The 25,000-nt window shown below is 49.2% G+C and overlaps 3 protein-coding genes across 4 annotated transcripts in view; 2 read left to right on the forward strand and 1 right to left on the reverse strand.

Moving 5' to 3' along the window:
- Positions 1 to 8,554, forward strand: part of ctc1 (CTS telomere maintenance complex component 1) — a 10,602-nt gene extending 2,048 nt beyond the window's left edge. The window contains 20 exon segments of the mRNA XM_041238427.1: positions 1 to 27; positions 112 to 426; positions 862 to 990; positions 2,235 to 2,467; positions 2,585 to 2,741; positions 2,858 to 3,058; positions 3,320 to 3,461; positions 4,173 to 4,287; positions 4,524 to 5,091; positions 5,250 to 5,339; positions 5,428 to 5,579; positions 5,775 to 5,808; positions 5,810 to 5,933; positions 6,106 to 6,271; positions 6,445 to 6,522; positions 7,081 to 7,237; positions 7,429 to 7,493; positions 7,717 to 7,882; positions 8,095 to 8,224; positions 8,386 to 8,554. The exon segment at positions 1 to 27 is cut by the window's left edge and continues 115 nt beyond it. Of these exon segments, the coding sequence (XP_041094361.1) occupies positions 1 to 27; positions 112 to 426; positions 862 to 990; positions 2,235 to 2,467; positions 2,585 to 2,741; positions 2,858 to 3,058; positions 3,320 to 3,461; positions 4,173 to 4,287; positions 4,524 to 5,091; positions 5,250 to 5,339; positions 5,428 to 5,579; positions 5,775 to 5,808; positions 5,810 to 5,933; positions 6,106 to 6,271; positions 6,445 to 6,522; positions 7,081 to 7,237; positions 7,429 to 7,493; positions 7,717 to 7,882; positions 8,095 to 8,224; positions 8,386 to 8,489 (3,153 nt within the window). The 3' untranslated portion in view covers positions 8,490 to 8,554.
- Positions 8,555 to 8,573: 19 nt separating this feature from the next.
- On the forward strand, positions 8,574 to 13,582 carry LOC121306557 (aurora kinase B-like). Of its 2 annotated transcripts, none has more exons than XM_041238349.1 (9): positions 8,574 to 8,684; positions 10,343 to 10,395; positions 10,582 to 10,666; positions 10,931 to 10,964; positions 11,160 to 11,351; positions 11,517 to 11,655; positions 12,265 to 12,413; positions 12,938 to 13,112; positions 13,323 to 13,582. In XM_041238349.1, exons 2-9 carry the CDS (start codon positions 10,348 to 10,350, stop codon positions 13,491 to 13,493), a joined length of 993 nt encoding a protein of 330 aa, XP_041094283.1. In that variant the 5' UTR covers positions 8,574 to 8,684; positions 10,343 to 10,347; the 3' UTR covers positions 13,494 to 13,582. The 2 variants fall into 2 exon arrangements, with proteins under 2 accessions (XP_041094283.1, XP_041094282.1); XM_041238348.1 differs by lacking the exon at positions 8,574 to 8,684 and adding an exon at positions 9,423 to 9,501.
- A 3,184-nt stretch (positions 13,583 to 16,766) lies between these two features.
- Positions 16,767 to 25,000, reverse strand: part of LOC121306474 (vesicle-associated membrane protein 2-like) — a 13,564-nt gene continuing 5,330 nt past the window's right edge. Inside the window, exons 3-6 of the mRNA XM_041238194.1 lie at positions 23,889 to 24,026; positions 21,717 to 21,875; positions 19,568 to 19,619; positions 16,767 to 19,119 (exon numbers count right to left, since the gene is read on the reverse strand). Of these exons, the coding sequence (XP_041094128.1) occupies positions 19,103 to 19,119; positions 19,568 to 19,619; positions 21,717 to 21,875; positions 23,889 to 24,026 (366 nt within the window). The 3' untranslated portion in view covers positions 16,767 to 19,102. The remainder of the gene's footprint in view (positions 19,120 to 19,567; positions 19,620 to 21,716; positions 21,876 to 23,888; positions 24,027 to 25,000) is intronic.

Raw genomic sequence — 25,000 nt, forward strand, 5'->3', positions numbered from 1 at the left:
GAGGCAGCCGTGCCTGTGCTGGTCATGGTGAGGGGAGGGGAGAGAGAGGAGGGGGTGATAACAGCTGTAACAGTGATAGTAATACTCGTATGAATATTGTCTGTGCCTCAGGGTCGCGGGAAGCTGTGCTGGCACCGGTTCCTCCAGCAGGGGGCGCTGTACCTGTTCTCGGCTCTGCGGGTGTGTATCCTGGGGGTCACAGGTCACAGGGTGCTGTGCGTGACGCCTCAGTCCAGCCTGACCTCCCTTCCCTGCGCCCCCCAATCCAGCGGGGAGCAAGAGAGACTTCAGGAGATCCTCCGAGAGTCCAGGGGGCGCCGTGAGAGGAGAGAAGAGACAGAGAGACAGAGGAGAGAGGAGGGGGAGGGGGAGGAGGAGGAGAGGAGAGACCGAAACAGGAAGAAATCAAAAGTCATCCCGTATAAGGTTAGTAACAGTGTCTGTGAGTCTGTCTGTCTGTCTGTCTGTCTGTCTGGCTATCTGTCTGTCTGGGTGTGTGTCTGTGCGTTTGTGTGTCTGTCTCTCTGTCCTCTCTCTCGGTTAAGTTCAATTCAATTTCGTGATGTTTTGTTGTCACAGCTACAGCAGAAGCATTGCCAAAGCAATTACAAAATAAATAATAATACAAATGAAAACATCATAACAAAGTACATCTATATAAAATATATTTAGACAAACAGAACATGCAAAGATACTTATTTGTACACACACTCTCTCTCTCTCTCTCTCTCTCTCTCTCTCTCCCCTCTCTCCCTCCCCCCTCTCTCCCTCTCTCTCTCCTCCCCCCCCTCTCTCTCTCTCTCTCTCTCTCTCTCTCTCTCCTCCCCCCCTCTCTCTTTCTCTGTCTCCTCCTGGTGGCAGGGTGTGATAACGCGGGTGTTGAACATGACTGCCGGGCTGTTTGAACTGGACGGGAGGCTGGGTTTGTGCCTGGCCTATCAGCAGGTCCTGAACGGGGGGCGCGGCCTGCGACCTGGGGCCAGGATCGAGGTGAGCCCCCACAGCGCCCCCTGCCTGTCACTGAACACCCTGCTGCTGAATAATGTTCCCTTGTTATCATATTGAATTGCACCCCCTCTATATAGAATGAACTCCCTCAGCTTCATAGAGTCCAGTGAAAGCCGCTGAATAATGTTCCCTTGTTATCATATTGAATTGCACCCCCTCTATATAGAATGAACTCCCTCAGCTTCATAGAGTCCAGTGAAAGCTGCTGGATAATGTTCCCTTGTTAACATATTGAATTGCACCCCCTCTATATAGAATGAACTCCCTCAGCTTCATAGAGTCCAGTGAAAGCTGCTGAATAATGTTCCCTTGTTAACATATTGAATTGCACCCCCTCTATATAGAATGAACTCCCTCAGCTTCATAGAGTCCAGTGAAAGCTGCTGAATAATGTTCCCTTGTTAACATATTGAATTGCACCCCCTCTATATAGAATGAACTCCCTCAGCTTCATAGAGTCCAGTGAAAGCTGCTGAATAATGTTCCCTTGTTAACATATTGAATTGCACCCCCTCTATATAGAATGAACTCCCTCAGCTTCATAGAGTCCAGTGAAAGCTGCTGAATAATGTTCCCTTGTTAACATATTGAATTGCACCCCCTCTATATAGAATGAACTGATTCAGCTTCATAGAGTCCAGTGAAAGCTGCTGAATAATGTTCCCTTGTTCTCATATTGAATTGCACCCCCTCTATATAGAATGAACTCCCTCAGCTTCATAGAGTCCAGTGAAAGCTGCTGAATAATGTTCCCTTGTTAACATATTGAATTGCACCCCCTCTATATAGAATGAACTCCCTCAGCTTCATAGAGTCCAGTGAAAGCTGCTGAATAATGTTCCCTTGTTAACATATTGAATTGCACCCCCTCTATATAGAATGAACTCCCTCAGCTTCATAGAGTCCAGTGAAAGCTGCTGAATAATGTTCCCTTGTTAACATATTGAATTGCACCCCCTCTATATAGAATGAACTCCCTCAGCTTCATAGAGTCCAGTGAAAGCTGCTGAATAATGTTCCCTTGTTAACATATTGAATTGCACCCCCTCTATATAGAATGAACTCCCTCAGCTTCATAGAGTCCAGTGAAAGCTGCTGAATAATGTTCCCTTGTTAACATATTGAATTGCAACCCCCTCTAGATAGAAATGAACTCGCCTCATCTTCGAAGATCTTCACAGAGTTAAGTTCTCTCTCTCTCTCTCCCCCCCCCCCTCTCCTCTCAGCTCCACGACGCTCACTTGCTCTTTGTGCGCAACACAGTGCCGGGCCTGCCTCCCATGATGCTCTGCTGCTGCCTGCGCGGCTCGCTGGCGGTCCTGGAGTTCAGTAGGCTGGGATCCGGGTTCGAGCCATTCCCCTGGCTGGGGAATCTGTACTGCAGGGCTCTGATGGAGGGGCAGCTGGAGGTGGGGGAGTACCTGTGGGGCTGTGCGGCTGTGGAGACCCTGACTCGGCGGTAAGGGGAGAGGACTGGGAGCAGGGCCAGGATCCGGGTTCAAATGATAAAAAAATGTACTGCTTTGTTGCACCCCTCAGTTTGCTCCCTATTGCCCCTTCTGTCTATCTGCCCAAGGTTTTGCCCTCGCTTGGTGAGTCTCTCTCGCATGGCCTTCAGTGTGGCGGGGCGCTTCCTGAGCTCGGTTCTGGTCACCGAGGAAACGGGACGGAGACACAAGAGGGACATTTACAGAGAGATGCTGGAGGAGCCGCACTGCTGCCCTCTGGTGGAGGTATCAGGAACTGCAGCTACAGCAAAATTATTATTATTATTATTATTATTATTATTGTTTCCCATTACTTTAAATGTTTCAGTTTGTGTCTCTGTGTGTTTTTTCGTCTCTCACAGTACAGTTTACTGGCTCCCTCCTGGCGGACCCCCACTATCTCTGAGCTGTCGTCCCTCATAGAGACCCAGGGCTGGGGGGCCCTGTCCCTCTCCTCCCTCCTCCCAGCCTCCGAGATCCAGCATCTCACAGGACCAGAGATCAACACACGCCTCACCTGGTCTGTGTACTGCCAGAGAGTGGAGCAACTGGAGCCCCCTGTGGTGAGGGGGGGAGGGGGGGTAACACTCCTGATCAATTCAATATTAATAATAATAACAGACTTCATTGAGGGGAGCTCTGAACCCCAGGACGGGGTGCAGCAGCAGCAGGGCTAGTGTGAGTTCCTAACCCTGCTCAAACTCCTGGCTCCTGATCATTGCAATATTAATAATAATAACAGACTTCATTGAGGGGAGCTCTGAACCCCAGGATGCACGGGGGCTGGGTGAGTTTGTGAGTTCCTCTGTGTTTGTCTGTTGCAGATCGTGCTGGGTCTGTTGCGGGGGAGCTGTGGCAGTGCCTGTGTGCAGCTGGCAGATCAGACTGGCTCTCTGGACTGCGTGCTCGTGGAAACAGAGCCCAACACGGGTCACACCTGGGCTGGCATGCACACAGCCTGGGCTGGTCAGCACACTTCTTACTCATTGATTGATTGATTGCCTAGAATTTTAGAATTGAGACTTAAGCAGCAGCTTTCACTGGACTCTGTGAAGCTGAGGGAGTTCATTCTATATAGAGGGGGTGTGATTCAATATGTTAACAAGGGAACATTATTCAGCAGCTTTCACTGGACTCTATGAAGCTGAGGGAGTTCATTCTATATAGAGGGGGTGCAATTCAATATGTTAACAAGGGAACATTATTCAGCAGCTTTCACTGGACTCTATGAAGCTGAGGGAGTTCATTCTATATAGAGGGGGTGCAATTCAATATGTTAACAAGGGAACATTATTCAGCAGCTTTCACTGGACTCTATGAAGCTGAGGGAGTTCATTCTATATAGAGGGGGTGCAATTCAATATGTTAACAAGGGAACATTATTCAGCAGCTTTCACTGGACTCTATGAAGCTGAGGGAGTTCATTCTATATAGAGGGGGTGCAATTCAATATGTTAACAAGGGAACATTATTCAGCAGCTTTCACTGGACTCTGTGAAGCTGAGGGAGTTCATTCTATATAGAGGGTGATGCAAGGCTTTCTGTGCTGGTCTGGGTGTCTCTATTGATTGGATATTTATTATTTTATTGATCGCTTGCTCGCAGATCGGCTGCTGATTCTCTCTCGTCCTTTTGTGGATTTATGTTTTTTTTTTTTTTTTTTTTCTTCCCTGGCAGGCTGCCTGGTCCGGCTCCAGACTTGCTCCGTGATCATGGAGAGATTCCTCAGAACAGAATTCCCATCCTGGAAGGAGCTGGAAGATTCCCAGTTTATCAGAGAGCGCAGCTGCAGGTAGAACTCACCCTGAGAACATCCCTATCTCTTAATGCTGTTATTATTATTATTATTATTATTATTATATTATTATTATTATTATTATTATTAATAATGAAGTGACTCTGCAGCAGCCGCAGTTGTTGATGATGTAGAGTTCACCCCCCCTCGTCTCTGGAAGTCTCTTTGGGTGAAAGTCTCTGCTGAAAGACTCATTATTTGCAATGCTGTCTGTCTTTCTCTCCCTCTCTCAGGGTCTATGTCCAGTTTAGTTTGGACAACGTCCAGATCCTTAGCCAGTCCTCTGCCATGGCCGCGCTGCAGAGCAGGGAGAGTGAGGGGGTGGGGAGGGGGAGGGAGGAGCAGGAGCAGGAGCAGGAGGGTACAGCGCCCCACTGCCAGCCAGAAGCCTCAGGACCATCTGTGAAGGAAACAGCCCCGGAGCCCGAAACAGATAGAGAAATTCCTGATTCTTCTGTTCAGGATTCCTGGCAGGAGATCTCCCTTAAATCTCCTCCCAGGAAAAAACCAGCGGGAGAAACCGGGCTGGGGAATTCCGTTCGCAAGGGGAAGGCTGTGGGGCTTCAGGCCTGGGTCTCGGTGCTGCTGCGCCTCACAGAGAAGGAAGGGCTGATGTTTCGCAATGCTCACCCGATCAACCTGGTTCCAGAGAACCAGGCTGGGAACAGAACCGGGCTCGGGCTGGGCTTCGGAGCCACCGCCTCCCTGGCAGGGGGACCCCAGGTGTGGAGCACGGACCCTCGAAACAGACCCCTGAGAGAGGAGGAGCAGGGGGGAGAGAGCAACAGCGCCCCACTCAGGGTGAGTCAGAGTTCGCAGCAGGGTTAGTTGTGAATAAGGCTGTGTTTTTACAGATTTTTGGGGCGTCCATAGTTGTGGAGATGTTTTTGGGGTGTCTCTGGTGGTGGAGTTGTTTTTGGGGTGTCTCTGGTTGACGTTCTCCTTGTTTTCTCTGACAGGCTGAGCTGCAGTTTGTGGGTGATTCTGTCCGCTGGTTTGCTCTGATTCACCCAGGGCGGCTGTACAGACTGGTGGCCCCCAACACTGCGGTGAGAATCGGAGCGAGAGAGTGTGTGAGTGTGTGTCTCTAATTAGCAGGGAGACTAGCTGAGCGCTCCTGTATCATTGTATCTGCAGGACCCCAATGTGTTTGGCCAGCTTTCCAGCCCACCGGCCGTCCTCCCAGTAGGTGCTCCCCAGGGCTCCCAGTGCCCGCTCTTCCTCCCAGTACACCCAGACTGGCAGCTGCAGTGTGTGGAACCTCACCCGAGAGAGGAGAGCTGGAGACAGGCAAGACCAGCTTCATTACCCCCATCATCCCAGGGTTTTATATCAGTGATATACAGTGTGCTCAAAAAAATTGATCACCCTTTTAGAATGAACTAATTTTGCTTCACAAGGTCGAATCATTGTTAACATATTGAATTGCTACAACTTAACGATGTAAAACCATTGTCACTTTGGTGTGCCCGTGAAACGACCCGGGACCTGCAGCCCCTCCGGTCAGTCAGAGACGCTCCTCTCCCTCCCTCCCCCCCCCTCCTCCTCCCTCCTCTCTTTCTCCGGGCTCATCCTCAACAGAGTCACTCTGGATGAAGGCAAGAGAAAGACTGTGATCATCCAATCACAAGGCAGCAAACCAGGTAGGGGTGTGGCCTTGCTTCTGTGTGTGTGTGTGTGTGTAAACAGGAGCGTTTTTGATTCTGGACTTGGTTATTGAAATGACTTTGTACTTTTAATCCAGTTTCACTCTGTTTTTATGAGTGTGTATGTAAACAGGATTCAGTGGTTCTGTGTGTGTGTGTGTGTAAACAGGAGTCACTCTGGATTGTGGACTGAGCGTCCAGCTCTCGGTGTGCGATGCAGACAGACACTCTCAGTGTCTGAAGGTCTATATCGACTTCACCCAGGTTCCCTACATCCCGGGCCTGCTGCCTGGGGCCAGGGTTAACTTTCACCGCCTGGAGAGCAAGCTGTCCAGGTAACCAGAGTACACTTTGAGAAGGGGCTGGTTCATTCTTTTCTCTGTGCTTCACTTTGAGAAGGGGCTGGTTTATTATCACCTCTGTGCTGGCAGTGAGTGATGTCCTGTTGTGTATCATAGCACTAAATTCCTCTCTGTTGTCCCTGTCTCGCTCCCCTCTCTCTCTGTAGGCAGGGGAAGGTGTATTGTCGCTACACTGCTCTGAGCTGCCTGACTGTGGTGGGACTGGGAGGCGACGACTCACACAGGTGAACCAGACCTAAGAACCAATTTAACACAAAGCAAGGAACAGCCAGACCAGCTTCCTTAAATTAAGAAACGGGGAGAGAGAGGTGCAGGTATGGGGAGTGAGGGGAGGGGAGGGGAGGGGAAACAGGGAGAGAGAGGTGCAGTAAGGGGAGGGAGGGGAGGGAGAGAGAGCAGTAATGGGGAGGGAGGAGGGGGGAAACGGGGAGAGAGGTGCAGGTATGGGGAGTGAGGGGAGGGGAGGGGAAACGGGGAGAGAGAGGTGCAGTAATGGGGAGGGAGGGGAGGGGAGGGGAAACAGGGAGAGAGGTGCAGGTATGGGGAGTGAGGGGAGGGGAGGGGAAACGGGGAGAGAGAGGTGCAGTAATGGGGAGGGAGGGGAGGGGAGGGGAAACAGGGAGAGAGGTGCAGCTATGGGGAGTGAGGGGAGGGGAGGGGAAACGGGGAGAGGTGCAGTAATGGGGAGGGGAGGAGAGGGGAAACGGGGAGAGGTGCAGGTATGGGGAGTGAGGGTTGAAGGATGGATTGGTGTTAATTTTGTCTTTTTTTGTTTTTCACAGTCCCAATCTTGACCCCCCCCCTCCCCTGGTGGATCTGGGTGACTGGGCGTCCAACTCGGTGCACAGCATTCTGGGTAGGGTGCGATGTCACGTGAGCTCTGTGCTGTTGGTGGATTTGCAGTGGACGTGTTCACAGTGCGCCAGCGTCTTCAAACAGGTAGACCTGCCGTCACTCTCACACACACACACACACACACACACACACAGACCCCCCCCCCCCCCCCACACACCACACACACACACACACACACACCACACACCCCCCACACAACCACACACACACACACACACACACATCGAGACACACAGAGACGGTGGCTGATTTCCTCTTTCTCTTTCACCCAATAGGATCGCTGCACCAGAATCCACCCCCCCTGCAGCTCTGAGAATGGTGTCTTCCAAGCAAGAGCCAAGTAAGCAGAGCTGTGAGTGAGTGTGTGCTCGAGTGAGTGAGTGCATGTGTGCGTGTGAGTGTGCGCGCGGCTCTGTAACTGTTTTTGGTTGGTTGTGGAGGGCGGCAATGTGATTTGTGTTACAGTGAGATGATGTGTTACAGTGTGATTGTGTTAAGGGGGTTTGTGTTTCAGTGTGGCTTGTGTTTCAGTGTGGCTTGTGTTAGTGCGGTTTGTGTTTCAGGTTTGTTGTGGATGACGGCAGTGGATTTGCTCACGTTGTCTGTCGGAATCGCGACGTGTCGACGCTCCTGCGGCTGGGCGGGGCCGAGTGGGAGGAGCTACAGAGGGAGGTCGGGGTCAGAGGTCACGTGAAATACGACCGCAGAGGGACGAGCGACGAGGATGGGGTGAGGGGATAATTAAAATTTTAGAATGCTGGACGCTGCCCATTTCTCCTGTGAGTCACAACAGCAAGTCTCTGTCAGTGTCTTCAGTGTGAATTCAATGACTAACGTTTCCACTAGAAGTCTCTCTCAGCGTCTTCAGTTTGAGTTTGTAGTCTGTTTTTAGTGTTTCCCGTGTCGTTGGGTACTAACCTTTCCCCCTGTCCTGTTCTCAGGGCTGGGAGCAGTGTGAGGACTCTGTCCTGCTGTCTCTCTCCACATTGTGCTGCAGTGCTGTGGTCTGCAGCCCAGTCCAGATCACCTGCAGACTGAGCCCAGGCAGCCTGACCCTCCAGCAGAGACTGGGTGAGACCAGACCCCACTCCCTGTCCACCATCACACTCTCTCTCTCTCTCCCTTTCTGTGTTGATGTTGTGTCGCTGTGTTTGTTGCTGTGTTGTTGTGTTGATGTTGCGTCTCTGTGTTTGTTGCTGTGCTGATATTGTGTCTCTGTGTTTGTGTTTCAGAGAAAGCCCAGTTGAAGCGCTTCACTATCGACGACTTTGAGTTTCTGACCTGGGTTCCACCCCCCCTGCAACTGAACTGCGAGGAGCTGACACGAAGACACTGAGAGAGAGACAGAGAGACACTGAGCGAGAGAGAGACAGAGAGACACTGAGCGAGACACAGCTGGAGACAGAGAGAGAGAGTGAGACAGAGACACTGAGAGAGAGACAGAGAGACACAGCCAAAGACAGAGAGACACTGAGGGAGATTCAGGGAGACAGTTGACCGCTGACAGACACAGTCTCTCGTCTTCTCTGTGGTAAGCCTGAGTAAGAGACTGTGAGACTCACTGAGACAGTGAGAGACACACAGAACGACTGACAAACACACATTGACATTGTTTTTTAAAAGCAAATGTTTGCAATAAATTAAAAAGAAGTCTCTTTTTCTGTATTTATTTTTCAGCAGCAATCTCAGGTGTGATTCAGGCAGGTATATTTCTCAGGTGTGATTCAGCAGGTATATTTCTCAGGTGTGATTCAGGCAGGTATATTTCTCAGATGTGATTCAGGCAGGTATATTTCTCAGGTGTGATTCAGGCAGGTATATTTCTCAGGTGTGATTCAGCAGGTATACTTCTCAGGTGTGATTCAGGCAGGTATATTTCTCAGGTGTGATTCAGGCAGGTATATTGTCAGGTTTGCAAATGATGAGCTGTATGGAATAAATAAATAAATACAAAAATAAAAATAACAAAAATAAAAAAATGAATACGCTTTCCTGTTCCAAGAATTGAATTAATTAAAACATCCCTGGAAAATGACATTATTGTTATTATTATTATTATTATTATTATTAATAATAATATTAATTCTGTACAAAATTAAACCAAAATTGTTGCTGATGTGAGGAGGGAGGAGGGCGTGTTCTGATTGGCCGGTTCGAGAATGAATGACACGCTCTGGTCGAATCAGCTCGCCTCCGCCTTTTGCCTTTAAACCAACCGCTAGCCGCTGACGCGCGTTCAGGGGCGGGAAGCATCCAATGAGAAGAGAGGAGAGTTTTTTTGAATGCTGGCGGTTGCGCGGCGGAGCGCGAGAGAGACTCGGGCTGCTGAATTAAGAGTAAATATCGAGGTAAACAAACAAACAAACAAACAAACAAGCAGAGCAACCCGGCTGTTATCGAAGCGCAATGCGCTTTCACATGAGGCAGTAGACGCGTGTTTTGTCCGAATTGCGGCTCCCGTTGCGAGTGTATTTGTGTAGTCGTGTTTTTGTGTAGTTGTGTAGTTGTGTCCTCAGTTTAAATGCTCGGTTGTGTTTCCACACAGAGAGTTTTGTTTTGCTGATAATCGGCACTCAGCTGAAGGCTCCGGTCTTCACCCGCGTTTGAAATGGACCGGATCGGAGCGGCTGTGTTTGAAACCCTGAACAAATATAACCCGACCCGCAAAAGCTGTTTGATTTTTGCTCCAGTTTTTTTCACAAAGCGGCTCTTAGTTTATTTTTTGACCCGCCTTTAAAATAGAAATCCGCTCGGCAATTCTGTGCGGGTTAAATATTAATGTGTGTTTTTATTATGTTCAAGTGGGTTGGGCAGTCAAGTGCGTGTGAACTTGAAAAAAGGACTTGCGATTTAAAAAGCCCGTTTGGTTATTTCACAGAGAAATCAACGCGTTTTCACTATGAACGCGTTTCAGCTGTGATCTGAAGCCCTGATCTTTGTTATTATTATTATTATTATTATTATTATTATTAGTTGGGTCTGCTTTTGCCTGACGCGCTGCGCTTCCTCTCTCCCCCGCCAGGGGGCGCCACGGGTTCAGCTGCTTGAACCGCCTCGATACTGAAGACCTTGAGAGACCTTCCAGTAAAAACACGCCAAGTCTTTAACAGTTAGAGAGGCCGGGGGGGGGATGATAAACTAGTCGGTGTAAATCTATTCCCCCGCTCTCATCCGATCTCTTTCTTTCAGGAGCAATGTCTTCCAAAGAGAATGTGCCCCCAGCTAGCAGCTCCACACCACAGGTAAGCCCTCTACTGCCCAGCCCCCTCGGGCAAGAGGGGGGGTCCAGCCCCGGTCCTGGAGAGCCACAATCCTGTGAGTTTTCTGGGTCTGTTTGAATCATCTCTGGTTTGGGATGTGCGTCTCTCCAGGCCCAGGGTTCCAGTAGGTCTCCGTGTCCCCTGTAACTCTCTCCTCTTCTGTTCCAGTTTTTCACCCCTCTCGGGCTCGGCGGTCCTCAGCGTGTCCCGAAGAGCAGTTCTGAAGCCAGTGTCCGGACCGTGGCAGTGTCGGGTCAGTCCTGCAGGGGGTGGGGGGGGGTCGCTGCGTGCTCCTGGCACTGGATCACACCTTGATGCTGAATTCCAGGACTGTGTTTGGTGTCAGACCTGTCTGTGCTCTACCATGCTTTACTCATTGTGTTTATGGTGAAGTGTGCCACTTGCTAGAAGAGCCCTAGATGTTGCATTCATACAGCTCATGTTTCCATGTATAGAAATTAAAGGTTGTGGTTTTTTCTCACAAACATTCACGATACAATCTTGTGTCTCCTTGCAGGTCCTGGGAGAGTCACGGCTGAACCTCCTGCCCAGTGAGAGCCTTTTATTCACAGTTAGAACTCAGATCAGTGTTTGGACTCATTCCTTCATCAGTCTTAGGTTTCTTCTAGTTTCAGTAACACTGCAGTAAACGCTAGTCTGCTTGACCCTGTCTCTTGTTGGAGTGTGTCGACCCTGTGTCTGTTGTTGGGGTGTGTCGACCCTGTGTCTCCCCCTTGTCTCTGCAGGGAGCCGTTCTCTCTCAAGGATTTCGAGATCGGACGGCCGCTGGGGAAGGGGAAGTTCGGGAACGTGTACCTGGCCCGGGACCGAGAGATTAACTTCATACTGGCCCTCAAGGTCATTTTCAAGTCCCAGATCGAGAAGGAGGCGATGGAGCACCAGCTTCGCAGAGAGGTTGAGATCCAGTCCCGTCTCAGGTGAGTGTCCGAGGGGAGGGGATTCAAACACAAGGATCGTGTGACTCTGCAACAGGACCCCTTTCCATTCCTGGACTTGTATTTTCTCCCTTACTGGTTCTGTGTGAGTTGGGTGCGCAGGTGTGCACCTCTGTGTTAATCTGACTCTCTCTCGCCCCCCCGCAGGCACCCCAACATCCTGCGCTTCTATAACTACTTCCACGACCGCAAGCGCGTGTTTCTGATGCTGGAGTACGCACCGCGGGGGGAGCTGTACAAGGAGCTGCAGCGCTGCCAACGCTTCGACGAGCAGCGCAGCGCCACGGTGAGGAGAGGGGTGCACAGGGTGCAGGGCACTGCTACAGAGAGAGGGGCAGTATTAGGAGCAAACTGGCTGTCTTGTGTTGCTCTGCAGTGTATAGCGGTGTTGATAATGGATGGGTTTAGTTGTGTGTGTTTGTGTTGCTCTGCAGAATATAGCGGTGTTGATAATGGATGGGTTTAGTTGTTTGTGTTTGTGTTGCTCTGCAGTGTATAGAGGTGTTGATAATGGATGGGTTTAGTTGTGTGTGTTTGTGTTGCTCTGCAGTGTATAGAGGTGTTGATAATGGATGGGTTTAGTTGTGTGTTTGTGTTGCTCTGCAGTGTATAGAGGTGTTGATAATGGATGGGTTTAGTTGTGTGTGTTTGTGTTGCTCTGCAGTATATAGAGGTGTTGATAATGGATGGGTTTAGTTGTGTGTGTTTGTGTTGCTCTGCAGTATATAGAGGTGTTGATAATGGATGGGTTTAGTTGTTTGTGTTTGTGTTGCTCTGCAGTGTATAGAGGTGTTGATAATGGATGGGTTTAGTTGTTTGTGTTTGTGTTGCTCTGCAGTGTATAGAGGTGTTGATAATGGATGGGTTTAGTTGTGTGTTTTGTGTTGCTCTGCAGTATATAGAGGAGGTGTCAGATGCCCTGCAGTATTGCCACGAGCAGAAAGTGATCCATCGAGACATCAAGCCAGAGAACCTGCTGCTGGGCTTCAGGGGGGAGCTCAAGATAGCGGACTTCGGCTGGTCTGTGCACGCGCCCTCCATGAGGTGAGGGGGGGGGACCCTGTGTGGGGGGGGGCGGTATTGTATCACTATTTGCTTGGCTAGTGTAAATTTTCTCTCTCATTTCACATCATTCCTGCTACAGTTCTGCAGCGAGTAATGGGGGGAGTTATTGATTCGAGAGACGCCTTCATCCAAGGAGGCTTCCCGGGGCTACAGGGCAGGGTTACAGCATTCACACTGAAACAGGTCCGCTTACAGAAAGTGGAGGCTAACACAGCGAAAACACTGCATGAAATAAGATGCAAGAAGTGAGGGTCACATCAACTTAATCTGCAGTGAGACACGAGGGGGTCTCTGTTGGTGCTGACAAGACTTTTCGTGTTTCAGTATTAGAGTAGCTATTGTGTGTGTTATGCATAGTGACTGTGAACCTATGAAGAGATTTTCAATATTTCATGCAGGACAGGTTACGTTGAGAGAATATTTAAATATTCAACCATGAATGGCCCGCTGCTCTTTGTAAACCCCCTCCCCCCCCCCCCCCCCCCCCCCTCCCCCTCCATAAGGCGTAAGACGATGTGCGGGACTCTGGACTACCTCCCCCCTGAGATGATTGAAGGGAAGACCTACAATGAGAATGCAGACCTGTGGTGTGTGGGGGTGCTCTGCTACGAGTTCCTGGTGGGGAACCCCCCCTTCGAGACCGCCAGCCACAGCGAGACCTACACCCGGATCACCAAGGTGAGTATGGGGGGGGTGTGTGGGGGGTCTCCCTGGCAGCGGGGTACCCCTCAACCAACCACCGAGCCTCACAGCCAATGCATTGCAGTGTGTCTGCATTGCCATTTTGCAATTCATTTTGGCCAGGGTATAGTTAGCAACTTTCTGTAAGCACTGAACCACCGAGAGGCTCCGCAGTGTCCAGCCCTGTCCTCTCCTCTCCCTCCCCAGGTGGACATGCAGTTCCCCAGCATCATCTCTCCCGGCGCGCGGGACCTCATCTCCAGCCTCCTCAGGCACTGCCCCCCCATGCGGCTGCCCCTGAAGAAAGTGCTGGAGCACACCTGGGTGAAAACCAACTCCCGCAGGGTGCTGCCCCCAGTGTACCACCCCAAGAGCTGAGCCCAGGCCAGCCACACGCGTGTTACAACCGCCCCCACACGCCAACTACTGCTGCTGCTGCTCGGGCGAAGGTGTGCCTTGGTCACAGTGAGTGCGTTAAGTAACTGTCACTCAGAAAGCACACCGAGCTGAGTTTAAGTGACTTAACACTCTGCTTCATGAGAGCGCTGCGCTATTTTTAGAAACCTGCCTTTTTCTTTTGGTGTTTTTGTGACGTTCTGGTTGATGTCCCGAGACGAGGGTCTCCCTGGTATTGCATTCCTAAAATCAGGGATGTTAACCGTAGATGGGTGATTATAGAAAATGTTTTACCAGCAGCCCTTACTGGGTGTGCTGGACCAGCTCCAAGCTGTGAAAAACTTTGTTAACGAGATTGCACCCGGTTACACAGAATTTACAATTACAACCAGTGCGTCCATATTACAGCACTGGTAGCTATAATGGCACACACAGTGAAAATGAGTACACCAGACAGGCTGGCTTTCATATATTGACATGGTATTCATTTTTGTGATGGCATTGGTATTAAAAAGGCAACAATTTACATTACCCCTTTTTTAAATGGTGCCTTTTGATTAATTTAAAAAGACACATTTTCTATACACTGACTGTTATAGTAAAACAGCCCCAGGTCCAGTCTAAGAGTGTTTAGTTTTAATAATTAAGGTATTTTAAAAGGAATCTTGCCTGGTTTTTTACTCCATCGGACAATTTCCAATGTAACAGCGAATTAAACCCTAATATGCAAAGATGTTGCATTTTGAAATCATCCAGATCTCCATACGGTATATAAAGCGATAGCTGCAAAGTGTCTTGCCCTGTGTGGAGTTGCTGCCCCCCTCCCTGGTCCCGGGAAGTTACTTATTCTGTTGCCTGGAATCTCACTGTAAATATATTTTCTGTGCAAATTTTAATAAAGGTTGTTTCTGTTCTGTCGCGTCTTTGTGGTCTGTTAGAGGAGGCGTCCTTCTACTGTTTCAATGTGACTCTGTCATTGTAACCCTGCTCCGCCCTTGTGACTCTCGCATTGTAACCCTGCGCCGCCCTTGTGACTCTCGCACTGTAACCCTGCTCCGCCCTTGTGACTCTCGCATTGTAACCCTGCGCTGCCCTTGTGACTCTCTCATTGTAACCCTGCTCCGCCCTTGTGAATCTCTCATTGTAACCCTGCTCCGCCCTTGTGAATCTCTCATTGTAACCCTGCGCTGCCCTTGTGAATCTCTCATTGTAACCCTGCGCCGCCCTTGTGAATCTCTCATTGTAACCCTGCTCCGCCCTTGTGACTCTCGCATTGTAACCCTGCTCCGCCCTTGTGACTCTCGCATTGTAACCCTGCTCCGCCCTTGTGACTCTCGCACTGTAACCCTGCTCCGCCCTTGTGACTCTCGCATTGTAACCCTGCGCTGCCCTTGTGACTCTCTCATTGTAACCCTGCTCCGCCCTTGTGAATCTCTCATTGTAACCCTGCGCCGCCCTTGTGAATCTCTCATTGTAACCCTGCTCCGCCCTTGTGACTCTCGCATTGTAACCCTGCTCCGCCCTTGTGACTCTCGCATTGTAACCCTGCTCCGCCCTTGTGACTCTCGCACTGTAACCCTGCGCTGCCCTTGTGACTCTCGCATTGTAACCCTGCGCCGCCCTTGTGAATCTCTCATTGTAACCCTGCGCCGCCCTTGTGAATCTCTCACTGTAACCCTGCTCCGCCCTTGTGACTCTCTCATTGTAACCCTGCGCTGCCCTTGTGACTCTCGCATTGTAACCCTGCTCCGCCCTTGTGAATCTCTCATTGTAACCCTGCTCCGCCCTTGTGACTCTCGCACTGTAACCCTGCGCTGCCCTTGTGACTCTCGCATTGTAACCCTGCTCCGCCCTTGTGACTCTCGCATTGTAACCCTGCGCTGCCCTTGTGACTCTCGCATTGTAACCCTGCGCTGCCCTTGTGACTCTCGCATTGTAACCCTGCTCCGCCCTTGTGACTCTCGCATTGTAACCCTGCGCTGCCCTTGTGACTCTCGCATTGTAACCCTGCTCCGCCCTTGTGAATCTCTCATTGTAACCCTGCGCTGCCCTTGTGACTCTCTCATTGTAACCCTGCGCTGCCCTTGTGAATCTCTCATTGTAACCCTGCTCCGCCCTTGTGACTCTCGCATTGTAACCCTGCGCTGCCCTTGTGAATCTCTCATTGTAACCCTGCTCCGCCCTTGTGACTCTCGCATTGTAACCCTGCTCCGCCCTTGTGACTCTCGCATTGTAACCCTGCTCCGCCCTTGTGACTCTCGCATTGTAACCCTGCTCCGCCCTTGTGACTCTCGCATTGTAACCCTGCTCCGCCCTTGTGACTCTCGCATTGTAACCCTGCTCCGCCCTTGTGACTCTCGCATTGTAACCCTGCGCCGCCCTTGTGACTCTCGCATTGTAACCCTGCTCCGCCCTTGTGACTCTCTCATTGTAACCCTGCGCTGCCCTTGTGAATCTCTCATTGTAACCCTGCTCCGCCCTTGTGAATCTCTCATTGTAACCCTGCTCTGCCCTTGTGAATCTCTCATTGTAACCCTGCGCTGCCCTTGTGAATCTCTCATTGTAACCCTGCGCTGCCCTTGTGACTCTCGCATTGTAACCCTGCGCTGCCCTTGTGAATCTCTCATTGTAACCCTGCGCCGCCCTTGTGAATCTCTCATTGTAACCCTGCGCCGCCCTTGTGAATCTCTCATTGTAACCCTGCGCCGCCCTTGTGAATCTCTCATTGTAACCCTGCGCCGCCCTTGTGACTCTCGCATTGTAACCCTGCGCCGCCCTTGTGAATCTTGCATTGTAGAGGAAAGCGTTCGCAAAACACAAGCTGATCACAATATATTGTGTTTTTTTTTTTATGGTTTTATTTTTAAACTGCTTACTTATTTACATACACAGTTATTACTATTATTTTTACAAATACATTTTCTACGTTGACTAGAATTACAGGTGTCAATAGAACGATATAAACATCACACCACACTTACAATTTGTAATGTTATTTGTTATTGTCAATTGCGGTTTCATTACAGGACAACCCCCCCCCCCAAAAAAAACCTGTACCTTTACAGAGAATCCCCTGCCTGTTCCCTCCAAGTACAAAGGATTCTGGGTAATGTCTGCACGCCCACCCACTATTAAACTAAGGATACATAATGCAGTCACAGCAAGCAAACCCTACAGAAGTCCATGGGCCCCGTTTTCCCTCCTTGTTTGGGGTGCAAAGACTTCTGGGAAGGCTTATAGACTACCCCCAATTTTAACCCCCCCCCCCCCCGCCCTTTAAAAAAAACAACAAACCTTTAAAGTCCTTTGTTTGGTTAACTTTAAGGGTGCCTGGTTGGACAAAGTAAAGACCCTATGGCCTGAAGTCACTGTCCCCTGAGATGGCAAGGACCCACAAGCGCTTCTATTACCCCCCCCCAATCACATCACGACATCACAAAAAACGTTTGAAACCTATTTTTTTTCTTTTTGGGTGCGTGTGTATTTTATTAACCAAGGGTCGAAACATCACAGACACACGCGATTTGATTTCGTTTTCATGTCTTCTGAAAATAATTTGTGCTTTTCCTCATATGATTTTGTTTACTCTATTTCTGCGTTTTCATATCCGCTGTTCGGATTTGAGTGCCTCCGGTCTACACGTGTAATAATAGGACACGTTGAGTTTTATAAATTCGGTCGTTCTTGTGTTGAGATTAAATACAGATTCTCCTCACCCAAGTATCTTGCAGAAATGGCCACAGCTTTTCAGAAAAACAACAAATTATGAATTGAGCTCAGGTTTTCATGGTATGTTTATGTATGCATGTAACATTAAATCAGTATTTGAAGGGGCAGGAACTACGGCAGCCGTTTTAAAATCGCGTCTGCAAAATACATTCAGACCGGGACTCCAACTTCCATAATGCACTTTGATGGAGTTTCTTCTAGTTTTTTGAGTGCCAGAATTCTATTAACTTTTTAGCAGGGGCAGAAATATAGTGAACTACAAGTTGTCTCAATAAACATAAATTACATTATTCGATAAATACATCACTGATTACAAATTCAACTATTGCCGTCTGTACGCACACCCCCCTCCCCCAGCTAAAAAAATTAATCAAACTCTTTAGACAAATCGTTTTGAAACGACCGAGTTTAATTTTGGGGCATATATATATATATATAAAATAATATTTTTCAATATTCTAACATGACAAACTGCTTAAGAAAATAACATTTCTCTTTATCCTGGATAAACCCTCCAATTAACCATGGAAAAAAAGAAAGTCTACAATTCGACAGCAGTTTAAAATAATTCTGCACCAGCAACCCTGCAGCTAGCAATAACAATAATAATAAGATTCGGTCCATTGTTCCCCAGAGCATAACATTTTTTTTCTAGAAAGCTGTGGAGCGGAATGTATTTATTTAATTCTACAGTGTTTACTTTCATTTTCTATTAATATCTAGCCCATATACACGTGTTTCTTACAGAGCTACCCTATTTGTAAACGCGTGTGTCGTTATTAGTTGCGGGAGTAGAAGGAACAAAGTCTTTTTAGGGTAATTTACGTTTCATTTGATACAGGTTTGATATTTAGAATGTTTTTAGTTATTAGCATTGACGTCGTCTGTCCTGTTTAATCTCCAGGGTGTCTTGGTATATATTTATATACGGTATAGATATATATAAAGCATACACACCGCTTTCAAGGAATGTTACAGAATTATACAACCACAAGAAAATTAGAACATTTAAAACATTGGTCCTCTGCTACATAAAAATACAAAAAAACATTGAAAGAGAGACATAAATATTTGCTATTTTCATGGTGTACCTCGTCTGTGCTCTATCCTTTGGACGAGATATCAAACTGAGGTCCTATTGTAAGTGAATTACGCATCGCTACTGCTGCTGCCGAGTCACTTCCAATAGGACCTTGTTTGTTCTGCATCTCATCCTAAGGATGCCGTACCAGTGACTTGCTCAGGGTCTCACACGCAGCGAGTCGGTGGCTGAGCTGGGATTTGAACCTCCTGGGATCAAGCCCCTTTCTTTAACTGCCAGACCCCTGAGCCTGTGTGATAATGCCCTGTTATTTAGCTCTCCATGGCAACTCTTCATCCCATGCTCCAGGCTCTGCATGTAAGAATTCAGGCAGATCTGGTGCGATGGCATCTTCTAGGAATGTCTACAAGTCTAGCGGTTCAATTGATTAGCGCCATAGAAACATGAAAATAACAAAGGTAAGTAAAATAAATAAATCCTAACATTTCTACTATAAAAATGTGCAAATATGTATTTCTCTTTTACAATTGATAAGACAGAGCTAGATATAGGCAGTTATTGATATGGAAATAAATACACACCATTAAAACATTCTAAACAATTCTCTACAAAGGACAAAAATATATATTATATCATTGTAATAATAAATAACCAGGCTATTTACAGGACAGACACACGCACACTCACTCACAAACACACACACACACACACACACGGTCTAGGAGCTGGAAGATTTGGCTCGCAGTGTCAGTGTGACGCTGGTCCTGTGGCTCTCCTTGCCGAATTCTCAACCAGTTTGCCATTGGGGATGGCGCCACCTTTAGGTGCTGAAGTACACTGCGAGAGGAGGAAGAGAGAGATAAAAGTAATTAGAAAAGAAAATACAAACCAATGCAGGGATGGGAATAAGACTCCTATTGCACAGCAGTGTCACCCAGTCCAGGTTTTACTACCAGCTTGATCAGCAACAAGCTCAGGTGTGTCTTATTATTAAACTCACAGCAAAACCAGGAATGGTTCAAACTGATGTGCAACGGGAGTCTTATTTCCATCCCTGCTGTGTGTCTCTCAGTGTATCATTTTGTCACTAAGACCCCCCCCCCCCCTCCACCGCTGCATTGCAATTTAGCCCACCCCAGGTGTTACTACTATGAGCTTACTACTACTAGCCACAGTGTACAGGCTGGATAACCGCTTGTATTGCAAAACACCCATAGATCATATTCTCTCTATACAGCACACTGCACACACCCTAGACAAGTCTCTATATAGTCCACACACTTACCAATTATAATGATGAGAACGATTGCACATATCACTCCCAGGATAATCATCATCTGAGAGACAGAGAGAGAGAGATCGTTTAGCATTGGGAATACTGCAGCCCAGCACGACTCAAACCCACTGCCTTCCACACTGCAGCCCAGCACTCTAACCACTGAGCTCCTCAAACCCACTGCCTTCCACACTGCAGCCCACCGCCTCTAACCACTGAGCTACTCAAACCCACTGCCTTCCACACTGCAGCCCAGCACTCTAACCACTGAGCTACTCAAACACACTGCCTTCCACACTGCAGCCCAGCACTAACCACTGAGCTACTCAAACCCACTGCCTTCCACACTGCAGCCCAGCACACTAACCACTGAGCTACTCAAACACACTGCCTTCCACACTGCAGTCCAGCACACTAACCACTGAGCTACTCAAACACACTGCCTTCCACACTGCAGTCCAGCACTCTAACCACCGAGCTACTCAAACACACTGCCTTCCACACTGCAGCCCAGCACTCTAACCACTGAGCTACTCAAACACACTGCCTTCCACACTGCAGCCCAGCACACTAACCACTGAGCTACTCAAACCCACTGCCTTCCACACTGCAGCCCAGCACTCTAACCACTGAGCTACTCAAACACACTGCCTTCCACACTGCAGTCCAGCACACTAACCACTGAGCTACTCAAACACACTGCCTTCCACACTGCAGTCCAGCACTCTAACCACTGAGCTACTCAAACACACTGCCTTCCACACTGCAGTCCAGCACACTAACCACCGAGCTACTCAAACACACTGCCTTCCACACTGCAGTCCAGCACTCTAACCACTGAGCTACTCAAACACACTGCCTTCCACACTGCAGTCCAGCACACTAACCACTGAGCTACTCAAACACACTGCCTTCCACACTGCAGTCCAGCACTCTAACCACTGAGCTACTCAAACTCACTGCCTTCCACACTGCAGCCCAGCACCCTAACCACTGAGCTACTCAAACACACAGCCTCCACACTGCAGCCCAGCACTCTAACCACTGGAGCACTCAAACACACTGCCTTCCACACTGCTCCAGCACACTAACCACTGAGCTACTCAAACACACCACCTTCCACACTGCAGCCCAGCACACTAACCACCGAGCTACTCAAACACACTGCCTTCCACACTGCAGCCCAGCACACTAACCACTGAGCTACTCAAACACACTGCCTTCCACACTGCAGTCCAGCACTCTAACCACCGAGCTACTCAAACACAGTGCCTTCCACACTGCAGTCCAGCACACTAACCACTGAGCTCCTCAAACACACTGCCTTCCACACTGCAGCCCAGCACTCTAACCACCGAGCTACTCAAACACACTGCCTTCCACACTGCAGCCCAGCACACTAACCACTGAGCTCCTCAAACACACTGCCTTCCACACTGCAGCCCAGCACTCTAACCACTGAGCTACTCAAACCCACTGCCTTCCACATTGCAGCCTAGCACTCTAACCACTGAGCTACTCAAACACACTGCCTTCCACACTGCAGCCCTGCACTCTAACCACCGAGCTACTCAAACACACTGCCTTCCACACTGCAGCCCAGCACACTAACCACTGAGCTCCTCAAACACACTGCCTTCCACACTGCAGCCCAGCACTCTAACCACTGAGCTACTCAAACCCACTGCCTTCCACACTGCAGCCCAGCACTAACCATTGAGCTACTCAAACCCATTGCCTTCCACACTGCAGCCCAGCACTGCTAACCACTGAGCTACTCAAACCCATTGCAGTGTTTCCACACTGCAGCCCAGCACTCTAACCACTGAGCTACTCAAACCCACTGCCTTCCACACTGCAGCCCAGCACACTAACCACCGAGCTACTCAAACACACTGCCTTCCACACTGCAGTCCAGCACTCTAACCACCGAGCTCCTCAAACACACTGCCTTCCACACTGCTGCCCAGTGGGGTCAGTGTTGGATTGCTGGTAACCACTGAGCTCCTCAAACACACTGCCTTCCACACTGCTGCCCAGAACCCTACCTCTACACTGTAGCATCTGGAACAGCAAATGCAGTAAACTACTAAACAGCTGAGGTGTGACCTCAGACAGGTGTGCAGAGAGCTGGGAGCTCCCCATGCCCATCCCTCACCTTCATATTCTTCCACCAGTACTTGTTCTTGAGTTTGGCGGCACTGGTTTCAAACTGGGAGGCTCCGGCCTGCAGTGCGTCTGCCCGGTCGTCCAGCTCGGATAGCTTCTGGTCCCTCTCCAGGACCTTGTCCACATTGACACGCATGATGTCCACCACCTGAGGACAGACAAGTGGATAGGTTACAGCATGCAGAAAATACAGCAGTCTCCCTCCTCCTCAAAGTCCATTGCTTTATACAGAGTAGCTTTTGTATTGCTGGTCAGTGTGTAGTGTTTGGGGTCAATGTTGGATTGCTGGTCAGTGTGCAGTGTTTGGGGTCAGTGTTGGATTGCTGGTCAGTGTTGGATTGCTGGTCAGTGTGTAGTGTTTGGGGTCAGTGTTGGATTGCTGGTCAGTGTGCAGTGTTTGGGGTCAGTGTTGGATTGCTGGTCAGTGTGTAGTGTTTGGGGTCAGTGTTGGATTGCTGGTCAGTGTGTAGTGTTTGGGGTCAGTGTCGGATTGCTGGTCAGTGCGTAGTGTTTGGGGTCAGTGTTGGATTGCTGGTCAGTGTGTAGTGTTTGGGGTCAGTGATTGGATTGCTGGTCAGTGTGTAGTGTTTGGGGTCAGTGTTGGATTGCTGGTCAGTGTGTAGTGTTTGGGGTCAGTGTTGGATTGCTGGTCAGTGTGTAGTGTTTGGGGTCAGTGTTGGATTGCTGGTCAGTGTGTAGGATTGCTGGTCAGTGTTGGATTGCTGGTCAGTGTGTAGTGTTTGGGGTCAGTGTTGGATTGCTGGTCAGTGTGTAGTGTTTGGGGTCAGTGTTGGATTGCTGGTCAGTGTGCAGTGTTTGGGGTCAGTGTTGGATTGCTGGTCAGTGTGTAGTGTTTGGGGTCAGTGTTGGATTGCTGGTCAGTGTGTAGTGTTTGGGGTCAGTGTTGGATTGCTGGTCAGTGTGTAGTGTTTGGGGTCAGTGTTGGATTGCTGGTCAGTGTGTAGTGTTTGGGGTCAGTGTTGGATTGCTGGTCAGTGTGTAGTGTTTGGGGTCAGTGTTGGATTGCTGGTCAGTGTGTAGTGTTTGGGGTCAGTGTTGGATTGCTGGTCAGTGTGTAGTGTTTGGGGTCAGTGTTGGATTGCTGGTCAGTGTGTAGTGTTTGGGGTCAGTGTTGGATTGCTGGTCAGTGTGTAGTGTTTGGGGTCAGTGTTGGATTGCTGGTCAGTGTGTAGTGTTTGGGGTCAGTGTTGGATTGCTGGTCAGTGTGTAGTGTTTGGGGTCAGTGTTGGATTGCTGGTCAGTGTGTAGTGTTTGGGGTCAGTGTTGGATTGCTGGTCAGTGTGTAGTGTTTGGGGTCAGTGTTGGATTGCTGGTCAGTGTGTAGTGTTTGGGGTCAGTGTTGGATTGCTGGTCAGTGTGTAGTGTTTGGGGTCAGTGTTGGATTGCTGGTCAGTGTGTAGTGTTTGGGGTCAGTGTCGGATTGCTGGTCAGTGTGTAGTGTTTGGGGTCAGTGTTGGATTGCTGGTCAGTGTGTAGTGTTTGGGGTCAGTGTCGGATTGCTGGTCAGTGTGCAGTGTTTGGGGTCAGTGTCGGATTGCTGGTCAGTGTGCAGTGTTTGGGGTCAGTGTTGGATTGCTGGTCAGTGTGTAGTGTTTGGGGTCAGTGTCGGATTGCTGGTCAGTGTGTAGTGTTTGGGGTCAGTGTTGGATTGCTGGTCAGTGTGTAGTGTTTGGGGTCAGTGTTGGATTGCTGGTCAGTGTGTAGTGTTTGGGGTCAGTGTTGGATTGCTGGTCAGTGTGTAGTGTTTGGGGTCAGTGTTGGATTGCTGGTCAGTGTGTAGTGTTTGGGGTCAGTGTTGGATTGCTGGTCAGTGTGTAGTGTTTGGGGTCAGTGTTGGATTGCTGGTCAGTGTGCAGTGTTTGGGGTCAGTGTCGGATTGCTGGTCAGTGTGTAGTGTTTGGGGTCAGTGTTGGATTGCTGGTCAGTGTGTAGTGTTTGGGGTCAGTGTTGGATTGCTGGTCAGTGTGTAGTGTTTGGGGTCAGTGTTGGATTGCTGGTCAGTGTGTAGTGTTTGGGGTCAGTGTTGGATTGCTGGTCAGTGTGTAGTGTTTGGGGTCAGTGTTGGATTGCTGGTCAGTGTGTAGTGTTTGGGGTCAGTGTTGGATTGCTGGTCAGTGTGTAGTGTTGCTGGTGAACTCACCTCATCGACCTGTGCTTGGGTCTGCTGCAGTCTGCGGTTGCTGGTCAGATTTGGGGGCGGGGTGGGTCCCGCGGGGGCTCCCCCCTCTCCTGCTGCTGGGGCAGACCTGACAACCCCCACGCCCAAAAAAAGAAAAATGCATTAGGGGAAGCGCCACAGTTATTTTACTATGGAGAGATTTTCTGTTAGTCTGCTTGACTGAGTTTTGGGGCGTTGATGAAAGCTCTAGCCAGCACGTCCGGCAAGCGAAGGGTTAAGTGCGAGAGTCAGTGAGCGAGAGAGCAGTCAGTCAGCGAGGGATTAGTGGATTAAAAGCTTGCTCGCTCTTCTCTGCTCTCCTCCCCCTCTCCCTTACTGCAGCTGTCTCTTTTACAATAGAACCTCCCCTCCCTTTCTCTCTCCTTCTGTATCCATTTCTACACCTTCTTTTCTGTATCTAATATTTGCTATGCTTTTACATAAACACACACACATGTACAGATATACACACACGCTGACAAACCAAGTACAACAAACAGCAGCTAATCTCTAGTACACGACGTGATGAGTTACTGAAGACACAGAGACTTGCAGTGGAAACGTTTGCCATTGAATTTACACTGAAGACGCTGAGAAAGACTTCTAGCTGTTTTAGAAGGATTTCAGATTCAATTCCTAGGTTTCACTAAGTTTATGACTAGTCAAAGCTTGCTCGCTCCTCTCCCTACAATTAGACAGCTGTCTAATCACTGTACACTCCCTTTAATCAAGTTATGTTCTACCTTGGGATCTGTAATCTAATATATTTGCTATGCTTTGGGATACACCACACACTATCGAATATACAACACAGGCTTTTTCCACAGTCTAGACCTGGCTATTTTGTCATCTATGTGGCAAACTTCACAGTGAGCAAACACTTCTTTGATTTAGTTGGACTGGTTTACCGGTGTGTTTATAAATCAGGACACTGGGCTAATCAAGCTGGTAGTAAAACCTGGGATGGGTGACACTGCTTGCAACTGTCTGTCTTATTTCCGTCCTAGAACTTCTATTTTGTCATCTATGTGGATCTCTCTGTGGCTCACAGTCTGGTTTTGATGCTGTTGGCTGGTTTACCGTGTGTTGTAACT

This window comes from Polyodon spathula, chromosome 48, assembly GCF_017654505.1.
Source record: "Polyodon spathula isolate WHYD16114869_AA chromosome 48, ASM1765450v1, whole genome shotgun sequence".
NCBI classification, from domain to species: domain Eukaryota; kingdom Metazoa; phylum Chordata; class Actinopteri; order Acipenseriformes; family Polyodontidae; genus Polyodon; species Polyodon spathula.